General features: G+C 36.5%; 1 protein-coding gene across 2 annotated transcripts in view; it reads right to left on the bottom strand.

Moving 5' to 3' along the window:
• The window catches only part of NCK1 (NCK adaptor protein 1), an 89,073-nt gene that overhangs the window by 22,869 nt on the left and 44,847 nt on the right, over nt 1-21,357 (bottom strand). For both annotated transcript variants that reach the window (XM_036850141.1, XM_036850142.1), the window contains exon 2: nt 3,047-3,290. In XM_036850141.1, the coding sequence (XP_036706036.1) occupies nt 3,047-3,272 (226 nt within the window). In that variant the 5' untranslated portion in view covers nt 3,273-3,290. The remainder of the gene's footprint in view (nt 1-3,046; nt 3,291-21,357) is intronic.

Here is a 21,357-nt window from a genome sequence, read left to right as displayed (position 1 = left end):
TAAGAGACTTCTACAACAATCCCTCTGTTCATTTTCCTAGAACCACCGAGCAACTGTTCAAAGAGACCAAATCAAGTTCACTATCATAAAGAGTATAAAAAGGCTATCAGCAGATACACAGATGAGGTTCTTGTTAGTATTAGAATTACTTTATGACCTGAACTCAAAAACAATCTAAGAATTCACTATTTTCTGTCAATGTTTTCATATTCTTTGTGTGCAGCTGCTCTCACAATTCATTTCAAAATATCAAGTCTCACATTAACCAAAACAGCAATTTTCTAGCAATTGCTATAGCAATTGCAATAGCTATAGCAATAGCAATAGCTATAGCAATAGCAATCCAACATTAAGTCAAAACATTCTCTTTACTGATGCTTTTATTAAACATTATCTTCTACATCGGTCCTCTGAAATCTAAGTAAAAAGCACCAGAACAATATCATGTTACTTCAAATGTTGAGGATGAAGGAACTTGCTCACTTAAAGCCTTTTTCTCCTCCTGTTTTTAATACGTTTACAATTGATTTAATTCACTTCAAATGTCTATGCTAAGTTCAAAGAACTAACTGCATCACACTCAAATAATTTATATCCTTTTCCTGTTTGTTAAACATTGATATTAAAAAATTTTTAATTACTTATCAAGTCAAAGCTATTAATATTTGATGTATCACCACTTAGCTTATGTTTCATAAACAATATAAAGCACCAGCCTATATAAACCCACCATGTTCTCTCCATAGTTTTCCTTTAAATTCACAAAGTGAAAACTCTATTTCAAAAACTACAAGAAAACTACAGATTTAATAAACAGATTAACTTACTGAAAAAATCTTTAAAGACCTTTAACCAATCCATTCTGAAAAAAAATCCCCTGTTCTCTTCGTCAGTTTGTTAACACAGCTCAGGATAATTCTCGGTGAACTTTCTGGTTCTGCAACACTGAAACTCCCCACACCCAATCCATGTGACTTGGCCTACACCCAGGCAATAGAAAGGTTTCCTGAGGCTTCTCTCTTCCCAAAACATTTTTCCCCTGAACTCTAACAGAACCTATAAAACGAGTATATCGTGATGGCCACAAATATGACCTTACTATTCATATTTATTTTGGAAGAAGCTTTAAAGCGTGTATTTTTTTTTCAACAGTTGAAAATATATTCATGTATTCATTATTTCCTTTGTTTTCTCCTTTTCTTTCTTAACCTTCAAACAATGTCTCCATCAGCACAATCAATCATTTGTGAAAAAAATCCATTAGTTATATGGGACATTTAAGTTACCAAAAAGGGATTCAGAAATTCTGAGAAAGGAAAGAAGGCTGTCGGATGCAAAAGCTGGACTTACATCATTATACAGGCTAACTATAGATCACTAGTCCTCTGGAATAGACAGCAATAACTGTAATATACTAATAAAGTTAACAGCAATAGCCTAGAACTTAAATAGATATAGTCTTGCTAAAACTGTCTCAATAATATCAGAAAATAGTATGGAATGTTTCCCAGGAGTATTAATAATAAAAACTGTATCTAATAAGGCTTTTAAAATTCATATGCAGTCACATCTAAAACTGGGGTGTTTTTCCTCTTTGCTCTATATTAGTTTTTTCACTATCTTTTGGTAATTACTGTCACATCTGCTATACTTCTCAGGATACCACTATCCTTTTAAAAAGGAACATAAAAGTTTATCTAGGTGTGGCCCTAGTCCTTTCTGTGCCTTCATCACTATGAGGCATACCTTCTTGATAGAAGTTACCTTAATTTTCCCTAATACACCTAATCAACATGCTTTAAATAAATGTCCAGTATTCACAAAATCACAAGTATTCCTGGTTCTAACTTTGGTCTCTTCAGCTATTCAAGGACAATCTCTTTCCAACTGTCTTCCATTCATATGTGAATTGTCTTCTATTCAAAAACTACTATTAAAAACTAATAATAATGGCCTTATTTGCAAAACCTTAAAATCTCAAAAAAAAGTAAACCTAGTTAAAGCAGTTAAGTATCATGGTGAAAATTCAGATTAGTAACTCCATTTATTGAATGACCTTTAGAAAAGAATAACAATAGAATAACAATAATGCTGAATAAGAAATAAAAACTAATATAAAGCAGTTAGTCAATAATATTCCATATTCATCAATCATGCCACATTACTCTCAAACTATCTTTTTTCAAGGAGAAATTTTACTTTTTCTCCTACATATATACCAAAAACTATTAAGTAACAGCATGCTTGCCTGAATATGAGGGAAATTCTGTCCCTCCCAATTCCTTCCTGTCAGCCAAGGAGAATTAAGAGAGAGAGAGAGAGAGACAGAGTAGGCCTCATTTGCACGTATTTCCTTCCTATCACAGCTTGGCCAAGCCCAATGTGAAGTAGGTTCCCCTATCTCTGGCCCTAACGGAAGGCCAGTAAAAACAAACTAACTTTACAGTTAGGGGAAGAAAGAAGAGGAAAAAAGAGAAACAAAATAAGAGAGAAGCTTTGTAGATGCTAATATACAGTAATGCACAATTTATAACTCTTTTATCAAATATAAGAATAAAATGATGGTTTGTTTTTAAAAGCACAGTTCAAACTATAAGCCATTATAGATGTAAAATGAAGCAATGTATCCTGTAAAATAAGTTGCCTTGATGACAAGGAGGATATTCTGCATCTCACTCATTTTATCCCTATCTCAATTAGATGTAGAATCTGTCTAAACTCCAACAGGCACTCATGGTTCAAGGAGCCCCTGATAGAAGATCAGAGTTAAGTTCCACGGTCAGCATCACTCTGGCTTGACTCTTGAACTCTGGCCAGATCCACCAGCTAGATTTACAGAAACTGACCTTCACTGGTCTCCTTGAACACACCTGACTTGAATACCCCTGCTATGAGCCAAATTTACCTTGCCTAGCTGAAATCCCAGCCCTGGGACGTTCTAGTCAATTCTGCTCACTGCTGCCAAAATTCAGGACAAAGAACCAAGCTCTAGCATTCATTTAAAACAAAGTATTGTCATTCTTGTTTTAATACAAAAATAACTTACCTAACGTATCCTTTAGGTTTTTTACAATCGATGCTTTCCGAGCACTGTTTTTCCTTTCCACGTAGTTAGAAGGCACAAAACCCGTTTTATTCATGGAATTTCGAACTCGCCACCAGGACTTAGAATCATCCAGAAGCCACAATCTCTCATTCTTCTTGATGTCCAGCTCTTGTTCTTGTTGGGCCACATAATCAAATTTGGCTACTACCACCACTTCTTCTGCCATTTTTCAGCAGCTTCTGCACTGTAACCACACAGAAAATATTTTACATAAGGTTTAACTAGTAGTAGTCTACATGCTTTTCAAAAAAACACACCTAAGAACCAAAGAGCACTGAATGATTGAAAATAAAAATATGAAAAAAATTAAAATACCAGGCATATACTAATCAATACAAAACTGGTATAGCTATATTAATAACTTTAAGGCAAAACTATTACTAGTGATAAGGAAATTAACTACATCATGATAAAAGGTTTCATTCAATATATATAACAGCTAAACTTATATGTACCTATTAATATAGCTCCAAAATAGAACCACAAGGAAAAACTGACAAATCCATTGTCATAGAGGACAACTTTTAACATGTTTACCTCAGTAATAAATTAAGGAGACAAAAAAATAGTAAGGCTAAAGAAGAACTGACATCACAACCGCTAAGTTTGATGTAATAAACATATACAAATATAACTTCCAAACAGGAGAATATAAACAGAACATATACAAAAATCGATCAAATGCTAGGCCATAAAAAAGTCTGTACATTTTTCATGTACTTGGCACCCTACAACCATATTCTCTGACAATGATAATAAAAAGACAGCTTTTCAAAAACGTTATATATTAATATTTAGAAACTTCTAAAAACTCATGAGTCAAAGAAGAAATCATAATATAATTTGGAAAATACTTAAAAGTAAAATTAAAGACTATACAGCTAACTTTGTGGGATGCAGCAAAAGGAGTATATAAAAAGGAGATTCGTAGTTGTAAATAGTTATATCAGAAAAATAAGAAAAGTTAAAAATAAATTAATGAACTGATCATCTGTCTTCAGTTAGAAAAGAAGAACATAAAAACAAGTAGATAAAAAGAAATAATACAAATAAAAGCAGAATTTAATGAATATAGATATAGAAGAAAGGCTCAACAAAACAAAAGGTAGTTCTTTGTCATGACAAAAAAATGGACAGTCTGGCAAGACTAATCAATGAAAAAAGGAAAAGAGAGCCCAGAAATAAACCCCCACACCTATGGTCAATTAATCTTCAACAAAAGAGGCAAAAAAATACAATGGAGAAAAGACAGTCTCTTCAGCAAGTGGTGTTGGGAAAGCTGGACAGCCATGTGTAAATCAATGAAGTTAGAACACACCCTCACACCATACACAAAAATAAACTTAAAATGGCTTAAAGACTTAAATATAAGACATGACACCATAAAACTCTTAGAAGAGAATATACGCAAGACATTCTCTGACATAAATCGTACCAAGGCAACAGAAATAAAAGTAAATATAAACAAATAGGACCTAAGCAAACTTAAAAGCTTTTGTACAGCAAAGGAAACCACAAACAAAACGTAAAGACAAACTATGGACTGGGAGAAAATATTTGCAAATGATGTGACCGACAAAGGCTTAATTTCCAAAATATACAACCAGCTCATACAACTCAATAACAAAAAAACAAACAACCCAATCAAAAAATGGGCAGAAGACCTAAATAGACATTTCTCCAAAGAAGACATATAGATGGCCAACAGGCACATAAAAAGATGCTCAACACTGCTAACTATTAGAGATATGCAAATCAAAGCTACAATGAGGTACCACCTCACACTGGTCAGAATGGCAATCATTAAAAAGTCTACAAATAACAAATGCTGGAAAGGGTGTGGAGAAAAGGAAACCCTCTTATACTGTTGGTGGGGATGTAAACTGGTGCAGTCACTATGAAAACCAGTATGGAGGTCCCTCAAAAAACTAAAAATAGAGTTGCCATATGATCCTGCAATTCCACTCCTGGGTGTATCTCCAGACAAAACTATAATTTGAAAAGATACATGTACCCCACTGTTCATTGCAGCACTATTTACAATAGCCAAGACATGGAACAACCTAAATGCCCATCAACAGAGGAATGGATAAAGAAGATGTGGTATATATATACAACGAAATACTACTCAGCCATAAAAAAGAATGAAATAATGCCATTTGCAGCAACATGGATGGACCTAGAGATTATCATAGTAAGTGAAGTAAGTCAGAAAGAGAAAGACAAATACAATATGGTATCACTTATTAAAATATGACACAAATGAACTTATCTACAAAACAGACTCACAGACATAGAGAACAGACTTTTGGTTGCCAAGGGCAGGGGGTGTGGGAGGGATGGACTGGAGTTTGGGATTAGCAGATGCAAACTATTACATATAGCATGGATAAACAAGGTCCTACTGTATAGCACAGGGAACTATATTCAATATCCTGTGATAAACCATAATGGAAAAGAATATGAAAAAGAACATATATATAGGTATAATTGAATCACTTTGCTGTACAGTAGAAATTAACACATTGTAAATCAACTATACTTCAATAAATTTTTTTTAAAATGAAAAAAAGCACACCAAATTACCAGGAATAAAAAGGGACTCATAATTATAGATGCTACAGACATTCAAAAGACATGGCAATATTAAAAACTTGATCAATAAATCTGAGAAAAATGTACAAATTTATAGAAAAATTAAAATGACAAAAGTAATAAAATTGAATTAGTCATTAAGAAATCTTCCCATAATGAAAACATCAGGGCCAGATGGTTTCACAGGCAAGTTCTATTAAAATTCAAAGAATAAATAATTCCAATTTATGCAAACTCTTTTAGAACAAAGAAAGGAAATGTTACAAACCTAAGTCACTCCTGAACCTAGAATAGCTCTTTGCTTTCTTCAGAGAGACTATTTTACATAAATAGCTATCCCAGTTTAGCAAGCAAATAAAATCAGCTTCTGATTTTGGATACTGAATATCCAAAATACTGATTCTGTTTTCTCAACGATGAAGCAAGTTCTTCAATGTACTCAGGGAAATGCATTTTAATCTAGAATTCAACAAGCCCTAGCATTCAAGGGTAAATACTTTTACATCTACAAGGTAGATACTTTTGGGGGGTTATTGCAACATCTCAAAACCTACCACACAGTCTTCTAAAATAATGACTCAAGTATATACAGCACCAAAATTAATAATGTTAAAAAAAAGAGGATGATGTGATATTCAAGAAATGACGAACAGGGAGAAACCAGAAAAATTAATTTGTATTCTTGCAATTTTTCTGTTTGAAATTACTTGCAAATTAAAACTTACAACCGGGACTTCCCTGGTGGTCCAGTGGCTAAGACTCTGCGCTCCCAATGCAGGCGGCCCAGGTTCCATCCCTGGTCAGGGAACTAGATTCCACATGCCTCAACTAAAAGTTCACATGCCACAACTAAAGATCACGCATGCCGCAACAAAAAACTGGCATGCTACGACTAAGACCAGGCGCGGCCAAATTGAAGAAAAAAAAAAAAACGTTACAACCAAGCCTAAATAATAACTGGTGCATGATGTAAAAAATCCCAAGTGATAGACTTTTTGAGACACTGAAAAGCAGAGAGATTTTGTCAGGGATACTTGGGCACCAACTGTGATTCCTTCCTGTGGGAACCTGTCCCCCCACCCCCATATTAATCTATACATTTAATAAAATTTAATTCTAGGTCCCAGTGGAATTTATTCTGAAACTTGACAAACTGATTTTTAAATTTATCTAGAAAAGAAAACATAAAACTGGCAAATATTTTGGTAAAAAAAAGAGTATAATGATAAGAGTTGGTTAAAAAAAACAAAAACAATAAGAGTTGGTATAATAGTTGGTAGGTTGTATATCCAGCATTCATTTTCTCTTTTCCTAACAATATCCCAATTATCCTCATAGTTGCCACCTCATTATTATTATTTTAGCCATGCAACTTGGGGGAATGACTCTAGCTTCAAAGGTGTATTTGGGTTAATGAAAGCTTTCCCTCCATATTAGAATCACCTACAGAGCTTTTAAAAAAATACAGGAGCTTGGGCCCCTACTTCAGAGATTCTAATCAGTGTGGATTGTCACTTAGGCATTACTATTTTTAAAAGCCATCCAAGTGATTCTAATGTACATGCAGGACTGAGAACTCATCTAAGCCAGTCATGACAATCTCTCCCTTGCTAGTTTTGTCCACATTAACCCACTTAAGGCCAATGGGATGCAAGGAAAACTATGCTAGCAACTTCAGGGTAATGATGACTGGCTCTTGAGAAACGTAGTAAAAGACTGTCTCTGTATTTTGTCATGGACAGATGTGAGGCCTGCAGCCACCTTGTTACCAGCTGGAGAATGAAGCTGACAAGTGAAAGGAGAGTTTCTGGGAAATAGAGCCAGAGCTGCTAAAATAGGTACTAAAAACTGCCCCCTAAACCTCCAGTTCCTTGAGCTAATGTATTTCTTTATTACGTTAAGACAGCTTTAGTTGGGTTTTGTTCTTTTCAGCTGAAATTCCCACTATAGGCAAACATACCTTATCAGATATCAAAATGCACTAAAATATTAAGGCAATTTAAAAGAATATGATATTGGTATAGAATATCAAATAGACGAGTAGAATATAGATTAAGGTCCAGAAACAGATACACCTACATACAGGCGGCTTTAGAAGCCCTTTTCTCTAATATACTAGCTATGAGTTCTTCTAATTTAGGTCTTTTTGAAAGAGATGGAGTACTTCAAACCACTTAATACAAAATGAATTTTTGTATATATTTTCCCCCTAAACATTTACAGTGGTCTCACCCAGGCCTAATTCACAAGCAAGTAATTTTTTTAAGTGACTTCTTTGATAAGTCTTTCCAAAGCAATCAACTTCATTTTCACAAAAGCAATTTTCTTTCAGCACTATTTTTGTTAATTTATATAATATAACAAGATTATAGTAAGAAGCACACCTGAAAGATACAACACCTCTAATTCTTGGTAAGTAGATTCAACTCAACTGGTGAGAGCAGAAATATGTCAAGGGTATCAGGTTATATGTTTCATAATGGAAATAAAGGGGTTTAGTCAGTTAATTAGGCAAGTCAGCTAACTTCTACTATGTGTCTTTAAATATGCAAATATATGAGAATTTCATATATAACAGGGGTGACATTTCAAATCATTGGAGAAGAATGAGTTATTCAATAACTGATACTAGGACTACTAACTATCTATTTGGGAAAAAAGTGTCCTACCTCACACTATATACAAAAGTAAATTAGACAGACGACCTTGACTTCCAGGAAGACAGAGTAGTTGTACTTTTCTCTATTTCTCCAGCTAAGTAGAACTAAAAACCCTGGATATTATATATGAAGAAAACTCTGAAAGGTAAAGAGAAGTCAAATCAGCTAGGGAACTCAGGACCCAAGTAACAACATAGTGGTGAATTCCCTAGGTTTTCTTTTTGCCTGGTATATTCTAGACTTGAAGATGAAGATTGGCAAGCTAAACACACCAACAGGCACAGAAAAAACAACAAAAACAACAAAACCCAGTGCTCTCCAGACAACGGATCAAAAAAGGGACAGCTTAGCAATACAGAAAACTTTTAGACGATAAAAACTCTACTCCAGTCAAACACTGCAGGAAAAACTGGCCCCACCCATACCAGCAAAGACCAAGAAGGAAACCTAGATTTTCTACCCTTGAGAGGCTGTAATGGGGCACCCCAACATCTGTGCCTGGTGGTGTAAGTAAAGACCAACTAAGGAGCCAGGACTTTTATTACCCATCAGCCAGACAATCGGCAAAGATGTAAAAGAAATCAGTAACACATTCAACCAACAGGATCTAACCAACATTTATATAATATTCCCATGAACAACAGCAAAATATACATGCTTTTCAAGTGCCCCTGAACAAATACCAAGATAGACCATATCCTGGGCCATAAAATAAACCTCAACAAATTTAAAATAACTGAAATTATAAAGTGTATTCTCTGACTACAACAGGATCAAACTAGAAATCAATAATAGAAAGATAACAGAAAAACCTCCAAATATTTGGAACATACTTCTAAATAATCCATGGGTCAAACAGTCTCAAGGAAAGTTCATTTACACTGAAGTGAAAATGAAAATAAAATCTATCCAAATTTGTGTGACACAAGATCAACCTGCAAAAAGCAACTGTATTTCTATATACTAGAAATGAACACATGGACACCAAAATTAAAAGCAATACCATTTATAATAAAAGGAAAAAAATGAAAGAAGTGCTAATCTAACAAAACATCAAGAGGACTATATGTTGAAAACTACAAATGCAGATGAAAGAAATCTAAGAAGATCTAAATAAAAGTGTTTATGGAATGGAAGATTCAACACAGTAAAGGTGTCAATTTTTTCCAAACTGATATACAGGTGATGTAATTCTTATTAAAATCCCAGCAAAAACTTTTGTATATATAGAATTATTATTCTATAATTTTTATGGAAAGGCAAAATAACTAGAATAGGAAAAACAATTTTTAAAAGTTAGAATAAAGTAGGGAAATACTTACTATGTAGCTACAGTAAGCCAAGACTTACTGTATTTGCAAAGGGATAGACACATATATCAATGGAACAGAACAGAAAACCCAGAAATAGAGCCACACAAATATGCCAGACTGAATTTTGACAAAGGTGCAAAAAGTAATTCAATGGAGGAAAAACAGCTTTCTCAACAAATGTTTCAAGAGCTAATGGACACCAAAATAGGCAAACAAAAAAATATACATTAACCTAACCTCACACCTTATACAAACACTAACTCAAACTGGATGACAATCTTAAATATAAAACTTGAAACTTTTAGAAAAATATACGGAATAAAATCTTCAGACTACAGAGCTAGGCAAAGAGTTCTTAAACTTGACACTGAAAGTAAGATCCATAAAAGGAAAAACTCAACAGTAGAAAAATAACTCCAATTAGAAAACAAGCAAAAGACATAAAGAGACATAAACTGAAGAAGATGTATAGATGGCAAACATGCACATGAAAAGATGCTCATCATCATTAGCTACTGAGAAAATGCAAATTAAAACCACACTGAGACATCACTACACACCTATCAGAATGGCTAAAATACAAGAGTAACAATAACAAATATTGACAAGGATATGTTGAAACTGAATCACTGGTACTTTGCTGATGAGAATTTTAAATGGTACAGACCCCTGGAAAACAGTTTGGCAGTTTCTTGTAAAACTAAACATGCAACCACCATACAAGGGAGCAGTTGTACTCCTGGGCTTTTATCCCAGAGACATGAAGATTTATATTCATGCAAAAACTTTTACATGAATGTTTACAGCAACTTTGTGAAGTCAAAAAATGTAAACCACCCAGATGTCCTTCAACAGGCAACTGGTTAAACAAACTGTGGTATATCCATACCATGGAATACTACCTAGCAATAAAAAGGAAAAAATGATCGATACATGCAATAACCTGGATGTATCTCCAGGGAATTATGCTGAATTGGGGGGGGGGGAGACAACCCCAAAGCTTACACACTATATAATTCCATTTATCTGACATTCTTGAAATGACAAAATTATAGACATGGTGAGCAGATTAATGGCTTCCTGGGGTTGGGAGTGGAAGGAAATGCGTGGTTATAAAAGGGCAGCAAGAGGGATCCTTGTGGTAATGGAAATGTTCTGTATCTTGACTATCAACATTAATACCCTGTTTGTTATACTGTACTACACTTCTGCCCTATGTTACCATAGTACTTCATCATTATACACATATGACAGTTTCCTCAACTATACTTTACTGACGGACAATGGGTTGTTTCCTGTCTTCTGGTATTAAATAGTGCTGCAATGAACAGTCTCATATACATGTCACTTTGTTTTCCTGTTTTCTGTGTCTCTGGGTTCGAGTCATAGAAGAATTCTGAGATGAAGCTTAAGGTTTACATAATTTTGTGAATATTGCCAAATTTCCTATTGGCTCTTTATCTTTTTGTATTCTCAACAATATATTAGAGTGATTATTTCCTCACAGCCTTGCCAAGAAACTATGTTGTCAATTTTTTGGATTTTTGCCAATTGGATAGATAAGAAATGCTACTTCAGAGCAGTTTTTATTTGTGTTTCTCTATTACAGTGAGATTGAGCACCTTTCCCAAAATTTAAAGGACATTTGTATTTGTTTTTCTGTGTGGACTACCTGTTCCTATCTTTTGACCATTTTCCTATGGTGTGGCTTCTTTCAGTTTTTAGAAGCTCTTTGTATAGTAGGAGTATATGCCCTTTGTCTTTGGTATAAATTTTTCCAATTCATCATTATCTTTTTAACTTGGTTATCGTACTTTTTGAGAAGAAAATTTTTGAAGAACAGCTCAAAATTGTAAATGCACATTTCTTTGAACCAGCAATCTACATACTATGGGCAAAAATGATTCAAGTACCCAAAGCCATTTATGTAAAAATGTTTGCTGCAGCACTGCTTATGTGAAAAATCAGGAGTGAAACGTACACCAAGAGTGCCTAAATTATAAATACTGGTATGGTAAAATGTCCAAGAAATATTAAGCAAAAAATGAAAATTCAAAATAATATGCTTATTATGATTGTATTTTGAAAACATTCTACTACATATGCTTGTATATGCATTAAAAAGTTCAGGGAGGATACACATCAAATTGCACAGTGGTAGCCTCAGTGAGTGGTTAGACTGGTAAGACTTTCATTCCCTACTCCATAGATATGTGTGGTTTGAATATTTTTCAATAGGTACGTATTACTTGATTTTTTTAAATATACTATAAAAAGAGAAAACCAACTGAAAGCTAGCTAATAGGAACTGGCATCCAGAACACAAAGTATGGGTGAGGAAACATGGGGCATGCAAGAGAAAAAAAGAAATGTAAGAGTAGTAAGTTGTCATAGAACTAAATCTGCTTTACAGTAGAATTACACAGAATTTAAACAACTGGAATCTAAAATGAAAACAAAAAACAAACAAAAAAAACCCCACTTATAATTCAGCTTTCCTTTGATGACCATTTCTTCAGTTAAGTACCAGATAAAAGAGCTAATCTTAGAGTTCAGATAGTAGGGAAAACTATGCATCTTTAAAAACAAGTAACAAAGTAAAATAACATGTTAACACTACAAGAGTGACAGCAATTGAGGTCAACTGAGAAAACAAAGTAAATGCTTCCCATCTCATGCTTACCCTGGAACAGATGCTCAGAGTAGAATTACGGGTAGTAACATTTGCACTATTTTAATAGCCATTTCTCTCTTGCTCTCTTTTGGTTAGAGACTAAAAGCTTAGTTCAAAACACAGAAATTAAATATGAAGTGACTCCATTGCACTTTGATTCAGCCCAGAGGCCTGGCTGTAAAGCTTGTCAATTAATATTCCATACTCTCCTACAAAAGCTTCAGCTCCATGTTTCCAACTACACTAACAATATTTGCACTGGGATGCTCTTGGCCCCACTCTTCTTCCAGGAATTGGATTCCTATCCTTTTGTCTCTCTGTCCTTGTACCTAGCACCTGAACCCAGGAGCCTCATCAACCAGTGTCCATTTCCTCCCTGACATCAAGTGTTGGATTTCCTTTATAAAATCTGAACTACCTATTTTGATCCTCACTGACTACCTGCCCTCCTCTGATACTATGAACGTCATGGACCTCAGACTTGACATCAGTCCCACTTTATAGTACTCACATCCTGCTTGCCTTTTTCTCCTGGGCTTATTTCCTGATCTCAGTTTGTTTTTCAAATTCACTTCCAATCTCATTCCCAAACTGGACCTACACACAGTCGCTGATCATACTTCTGGCCCTTTCTGATCTGGTTACCACAAGAACAGAACCAAGTTGGAATTAAAGAACTCAATCATTTAAACATGTCACTAAAGACAGACAACATGAAATTTACTGTTCTAGGGATCTTCATAAATTACACCACTCTTTCTTATTGGAAAGGGATCAACAGACTAAGTTGGAGAACACCTACTGGCTTAAGATGAGAGGTTTTTACACCATCACAAAGGCTGAGAGTTGCTAAAAATATGTAACTCTATACCAAGGAACGTTTACTAAATGTCTGTAATTCAGGTATATCCTAGCATTTCCCTCACAACAATCATTTAAAGTATTGTCCTCACTTTACAAGTATAACACAGATACTAAGAAGTTAAATGGCCTTTCAACCTTGGAAAACAAGTGGTTGAAACTGGGAGTCAAATGCATGTTCTTTTCACTCCCCCCAGAGTTCATGTATTTTTGATTACTGCTGACTCTTAAGGAACAGAAGAGGAATACACAAGTTATAAATACATGGAAACCAATTACCTAGTAAATCAGCAATTCTCAAACTATTTGGTTTCAAAACCCCTTTACATACTTAAAAACTGAAGAGCTTTTTTGTTTATGTTGGGTCTATCAATATTTACATTAAGAGTTAAAAGTGAGAAAATGTTAGGATATTTTTAATTCAATTAAATATAATCACATTTAATCCAATACATTTCAACATATTTTTATGAAAATTGTATTTTCTGAAACAAAATATTAATGAAAAGAATAGAATTATTTTACATTTTTGCAGATCTTTTTAATGTCTGACTTAATAGAAGACAAGTGGATTCACATATCTGTTTCTGCATTTCATGTATTACAACATCGTTTTGGCTGAAAAGAAAACCTGGTCTCACACAAATGTATGGTTGGAAAAGGGGAAGAGTATTTTAAGAGTATTTTCAGATAACCGTGGATTCTTTTTTGGTACTACACCAAAACTTGACAAGCAGTAGAGTTTCTTAAATACTAGTTTCTAACGTGGAATCTAAAACTTTATCAATGAACTTTTCCATACTGTTTTAAATATTAAAACTCATTGGCCTAAGTATTTTATTTTTTTTGTTTATCCATTCACCTTTTGTTTTTATTTATTTTTTATAAATTTATTTATTTACTTATTTATTTTTGGCTGCGTTGGGTCTTCGTTGCTGCATGCATGCTTTCCCTAGTTGCAGTGCGTGGGCTCCTCATTGCGGTGGCCTCTCTTGTTGCGGAGCACAGGCTCTAGGCAAGCAGGCTTCAGTAGTTGTGGCACGTGGGCTCAGCAGTTGTGGTTCGTGGGCTCTAGAGCGCAGGCTCAGTAGTTGTGGCGCACAGGCTAAGTTGCTCCACGGCATGTGGGATCTTCCCAGACCAAGGCTCAAACCCGCGTCCCCTGCATTGGCAGGTGGATTCTTAACCACTGCACCACCAGGGAAGTCCTGGCCTAAGTATTTTAAATTCCAGGAATGATGAGTGTAAGCCTGCTGCAAACTTTCTCTCCAACTGATTACAACTAAAATCTCCAGAAAAAAAATGCGAAGCATCAGCTACCTAAGGACCCTGAAAAGTATACAATAGGTAGATTGGAGAGGGAAATCAGCTTGAAAACAGACCAATACATAAATATCCTGTTGAATACACAAATTTCCTTTGAAATTTGACCAAACAATAAATTTCCTTTTGGTCACCCCACCACACACACACTTTATTTCCTAGCTATGACCCAAAGCCAAGAAGAATGGGAAATTGTGCGGAAGGTGCAGTAAGGAAAAACCTCATTTGGAAGAGAAGTTCATTTGGCCAAAAGACAAGGGGAAAAGGCTCTTGAAAGCCAGAGTGGGTGGGTTAAGTCCCTGAGGTTTTTTCCTTCTTTTCCCCCTCTCCCAGCCCTGTCCCAAGGCCAGCCTCAGTGCAGATCTGCACTGCTGCCACAATGGTGGAGATAGCATATACGTTAAGACCCCAAGAGGGGACTTCCCTGATGGTCCAAGGGTTAAGACTCCAGGCTTCCAATGCAGGGGACGCGGGTTTGATCCCTGGATGGGGAACTAAGATCCCACATGCCGCGTGGTGCGGCCAAAAAATAAAAAATAATAATTAAAAAAAAAAAAAAGACCCCAAGAGGACACCTATGCTTTCTCTATAACCTCTTCACCCTGAAGTCAGGCACAGTCAGGCCCAGAACTGAGCAACAACATGCGAGACTGAAACTCTAATAAGAGAACTCAATTTTTCTGGCCAAAGGAAGCAAGGGGTCACTGGGAGCTGGAGAATATTGGAAAACTCCCATGAAAGAGCAGAAGAATGTAATCTATGACAAAGACTCTCTCCTTGACCAAACTCTAGCCAGGCTCCTCTGAACCCTCTTCTTAACTAGGCCTCAATCCTGACCTATAAAAACTGCAGACTGGGCTTCCCTGGTGGCACAGCGGTTGAGAATCTGTCTGCCAATGCAGGGGACACGGGTTCGAGCCCTGGTCTGGGAAGATCCCACATGCCGCGAAGCAACTAGGCCCGTGAGCCACAATTACTGAGCCTGCACGTCTGGAGCCTGTGCTTCGCAACGGGAGAGGCCGCGACAGTGAGAGGCCCGCGCACCGCAATGAAGAGTGGCCCCCGCTCGCCACAACTAGAGAAAGCCCCCGCACAGAAACGAAGACCCAACACAGCCATAAATAAATAAATAAATAAAATTTTAAAAAAAAAAAAAACTGCAGACTCTCAGCATAAATGACTTGTCATAAATGATTACTCACACTAACAGACTTGAACAAACACTAGGATAGTTTCTAATAGCTTAAGGCTCTATCCCTAAGATGACCCCTCCAGCCCCCTTAAGTTCCTGCCTGAGAAAGCTCAATGCTGCCAGAATTTACTGTTTGTTCCAGCTAAATCTTGGTGATAGACAGATAGGCCCCTGAACTCCCTCTTAGAGCAGTTACTTTAGAAAGCTTGCAATTATAAACACTTCTTCTGCTCCCTTGAGATATAAATTGTCTACCACCTAAAACTGTCTTCTCAAGAACCCAAGAGCCATCAGTTTAAAATGCAAACATTCAAGGAGATAACTCTCACTCTTGTTCCCAGGCCCTGTAGGAAGATAAGGGCCCAACTTTGGTGGGCGCCTTGCTCTAACTTGCACCACTGCCTCTGTTATAAAGAGAAGTTTACTTCTCCTCTGGATAAGTACCAATGACAAACCCTGCTGCCCTAGCCATATGGACCAATCCCCTTCAACACCGCTCTGTGCCTTTCCCTTAGCACATTCCAACCTCTTAAAAGTCTGCTGCCTTTTGTTTTGGCAAAGTTGAATTCAGTTCACGATGGACTCTCTTCCCTATCATAATATTTATTGAATAAAATCTATCCTTACCACTTCAACTAGTATCGAGCTTGTGAATCTTTTATATCTATAATTCTAGTTATGAACAAACTTAAGTACTAAACTCCCCTCCCCCAAGTTGGACATGCATGGAATTTCCAAAGAAGCATGACAAAAGCACTGAGAACTGAAATACAAAATAAACACCACCCAAGCCCAGACCATCCTGACTGGTGCATATAGCAAACTGACTCAAAGAGTACAGCAAAGGTTTAGAAAATGAAACTGATATTGGAACTATTGCCCATAAAAACCAAGTAAAAGCTGGTTTGAACCTAATCAGATTGATGCCTACTAAAACAACAGCAAATTCTCCAAAGGATTTTAAAAGGATCCCAATTCTCACAACTTAATACTAGAAATGTCCACTATATAATTCTAATTTACCCAACATACCAAGAAGTAGGAAAATTTGGGCAAGAATTGGAAGAAAAAAAACAACCAACAGAATGATGCCAACCAATAAATAACCCAGATAATGGAATTATCAAAAGTCTTAAAGCGGCTAATATAACCATGCTCCATGAGGTAAAGGTGAACACTCTTAAATGGAAAGATAAATCTCATCTGAGGAGGAGAAGCTATTAAATAGGATCAAATGGAAATTTTAGAGTTGAAAATCATAATATTTGAAATAAAAACTTCACTGGAGAGGCTGAATGGCAGAATCAAGATGGCAGATGTATTAATTTTCTATGGCTGCTATAACAAATTACCACAAACTGGATGGTTTAAAATAACAGAAATTTATTCTGTCAGAGATCTGAAGGTCTCCATCAAGGATACAATCAAGAAGTCTGAAATCGAGGTGTTGACAGGGCTGTACTACCTCTGAAGGCTCTAGGGAACAACCTGTACTTTGCCCCTTCCAGCTTTTGGTGGCTGTCAGCATTCCTTGTGAGTGCATCTCTCTAACTCTGCCCCTGTGTTTACACTGCCTCCTCCTCTTCTGTCTAGCAAATCTCCCTCTGCCTCTTATAAGGATACTTGCCATTGGAATTAGAACTTACCAGATAATCTAGGAATTTATCCTCCTCTCAAAATCCTCAAATTAATTAATCACACCTTTTGTCACATAAGGTAATATTCACAAATTGCAGGGATTAGGAAATGGACATATCTTTTTAAAGTGTGCCATCCAACAAACTACAACAGAGGAAACACTGTGTAAACCTGAAGACAGATCAATAAAAATTATCCAATCTGCAGAACAGAGAGGGGAAAATATTTTTGAAAAAGAAAGAACAGGGCTTCAGGTACCATTGGGACAATATCAAAAGAGCTACTATTCATGTCTTTGGAATCACTAAAGAAAAGATACCGGTGCAGAAAAAACACTTGGAAGAAACAGTGGTTGAAACTTTCCAAAAGTTTGCAAAAGGCATAAATTTACAGATTCAGGAAACTAAGCAAACCCCAAATAGGATAAGTGCAAATCATGTCCAAGTACATCATAATCTAACTGCTAAAAACCATAAGTAAAAGAAAAATCTTGAAAGCAGCCAGAGAAACACAACATATTACATACAGGCCAGTGGTTCTCAACTGGGGGTTATTTCACATCCACCGGGATATGTGACAATGTCTGGAGTCATTTTTTATTGTCACTGCTGGGGAGGAGGAAGGTGCTAATGGGGATACTGCTAAACATCCTATAATGAATAGAATAGGCCTCCACAACAAGAAATTATCCAGTCCAAAGTGCTAAGGTTGAGAAATCCTGATATAGGGGGCAATCTGAACGACAGGACTTTTCATCAGAAACCATGAACCATATCTTTAAAATGTTGGAAGAAAACAACTGACAACCCAGAATTCTATATTCAGTGAAAATATCCTTCAGGAATGAAATGAAGATATTCTCAGATGAATCAAAACTAAGTCATTTTGTTGCCAACAGGCTGGCTCTAAAAGAAATGTAAAGGAAGTTTTAAGGCTAAAAGAAAAATGGTATCAGAGGGAAACTTGAAACTTCAGGAATGAAGGAGGAGCAACAAAAATGGGAAATACCTGGGTGAATATAAGATCAATTTTCATCTCTTAACTTCTTTAAAATATACATAGCTGTTGAAACAGAATATTATATTTTCATGGGGGGGCTTTCAACCTGTATGTATAATTCATATGACAATTATCATGTAAGTGGGGAGGGCAATGGGACCTATATACAGTTGTAAGGCTTTATGTTCTATTTGAGGTGGTAAAATATAAACTCTAGATATACTAGGAAAATTAAGAATATATAGTATATTATAATCTTTAGAGCAATTACTAAAAAGAAGGACAAAGAAATACAACTGTGAAAACCAATATATACATTAAAATGGATACTAAAAAAACACTCAATCCAAAAGAAGAAGGTAAAGGGAAAACAGGAACAAAAACCAAGAAACAAACAGGAACAAATAATAAAACTCAAACATATCAATAATTACATAAATGACCTAAACATGCTAATGAAAAGATATACTATCAGGGGACTTCCCTGGCAGTGCAATGGTTAAGAATCCGCCTGCCAATGCAGGGGACACGGATTCAAGCCCTGGTCTGGGAAGATCCCACATGCCGCGGAGCAACTAAGCCTGTGCGCCACAACTACTGAGCCTGCGCTCTAGAGCCTACAGCCACAACTACTGAGCCCGCATGCCAACTACTGAAGCCCGTGCCTAGAGCCCATGCTCCGCAACAAGAGAAGCCACCACAATGAGAACCCGATGCACCACAACGAAGAGTAGCCCCTGCTCACCACTAGAGAAAGCACGCGCACAGTGAAGACCCAACACAGCCTAAAATAAATAAATAAATAATTTTTAAAAAGATAAGACTATCAGATTAAATTAACAAATAAGACCCAACTGTTATCAAAAACCCATTTTAAATATAATGCTATATAGATTAAAAGTAAAAGGATCATGCACACACTAGTCAAAAGAAAGCTGGAGTGGCTATATTAATATCTGAGAAAGTATATTTCAGAACAAGGAAAATTACCAGGTATAAAGACCTGAGTTAATGAGAAAAAGGTAAATTCATCAAGACAACCCAACAATCCTAAGTATGTATGTAATTAACAAGAGTTCCAAAATACATGAAGCAAAAACTACTAGAACTGAAAGAAGTAAAGAAATCCACAATTATTCTGAACTGTAACCACTCTCAGTAATACATAGAACAAGTAGACAGAAAAGCAGGAAAGATACAGAAGATCTAAACATCAGCCAACTGAATCTAACTGAACATTATACTCAACAACAGCAACAATATGTACACATCTTTGCTAGTACACACAGAATATTCACCAAGATAGACCATATTCTGGACCATAAAACCAACCTTAATAAATGTACAAGAACTAAAATTACACAGCATATGTTCTCTGACCATGAAGAATTAAACTAGAAGTCAATAACAGAAAAATAACTGAAAAATCTCTAAATATTTGGAAATTAAACAACACACTTCTAAACAATTCATGTGCCAAAGAGTCTTCTCAAGGGAAATTTGAAAATATTTTGAACTGAATGAAAACAAAACATATGAAAATTTGCTGGATGAAGCTAAAACACTGCTTAGAAGGAGATTTGTAGCATTAAAATGCTACTAACAAAATGTTAGAAAAGAAAAAAGATCTCAAATCAATAATGTAAGCGTCCACCTTAAGAAACTAGAAAAGGAAGAGCACATTAAACCCAAAGGAAACAGAAGGACTTAATAAAGATCAGAAATCACTGAGATTGAAACAGAACATAAAAGAAAAATTACTGAAACCAAAAGGATGTTTTTTTTTTCCTAAATATATATTTTTAAAATATTTATTTATTTATTGGGCTGTGCCGGGTCTTAGTTGCTGCACGCCGGATCTTTTAGTTGTGGCATGCAGGAACTTTAGCTGCAGCATGCGAACTCTTAGTTGCAGCATGTGGGATCTAGTTCCCTGACCAGGGATCGAACCCAGGCCCCCCTGCATTGGGAGCACGGAGTCTTAGCCACTGGACCACAAGGGAAGTCCCCAAAAGGATGTTCTTTGAAAAGATCAAGAAAATTGATAACTCTCTAGTAAGAATGACCAAGAACACAAATTGTTCGTGTCTTAAGTGTTCAGTGGATAGTAGAACTTTTGAGGATGAAATCAGACTATTTGCTTGAAACTATTTCTAAACAAAGTATAGAAGGTGCAGTTTGGCTTCTCTTGAATGCTTATACTAAAACGCAAGTAGAAAAATAAAGATGGAATTGTTAATCAAGATGGAAGCAGAAATTTAAATATTAAGTTGGAAAATTCTCTGCCTACCCATATTTTAAAAAATGAGAGGAGCTTCAAGATGGCTGAAGAGTAAGACGTGGAGATCACCTTCCTCCCCAGAAATACATAAGAAATACATCTACATGCGGAACAACTCCTACAGAACACCTACTGAATGCTGGAAGAAGACCTCAGACCTCCCAAAAGGCAAGAAACTCCTCACATACCTGGGCAGTGTAAAAGAAAAAAAAAAAAGAGACAAAGAATAGGGACGGGACCTGCACCAGTGGGAGGGAGCTGTGAAGGAGGAAAGGTTTCCACACACTAGGAAGCCTCTTCCCAGACTGTGGGGGCGGGGGGGGGGAGGGAGGAGCTTCAGAGCCACGGAGGAGAGCGCAGCAACAGGGCAAAGCGGAGAGACTCCCGCACAGAGGATTGGTGCCGACCAGCACTCACCAGCCCAAGAGGCTTGTCTGCTCAACGGCCAGGACGGGCCAGGGCTGGGAGCTGAGGCTCGGGCTCCGGTCGGATCCCAGGGAGAGGACTGGGGTTGGCTGTGTGAACACAGCTTGAAGGGGCTAGTGCGGCATGGCTAGCCAAGAGGGAGTCCGGGAAAAAGTATGGAGCTGCCGAAGAGACAAGAGACTTTTTCTTGCCTCTTCGTTTCCTGGTGCTCAAGGAGAGGGGATTAAGAGCGCCGCTTAAAGGAGCTCCAGAGACTGGGCGAGCCGCAGCTATCAGCGTGGACCCCAGA

Source organism: Balaenoptera musculus, chromosome 4, assembly GCF_009873245.2.
Source record: "Balaenoptera musculus isolate JJ_BM4_2016_0621 chromosome 4, mBalMus1.pri.v3, whole genome shotgun sequence".
Lineage (NCBI taxonomy): Eukaryota > Metazoa > Chordata > Mammalia > Artiodactyla > Balaenopteridae > Balaenoptera > Balaenoptera musculus.
This window is presented reverse-complemented; position numbering and strand designations above follow the sequence as displayed.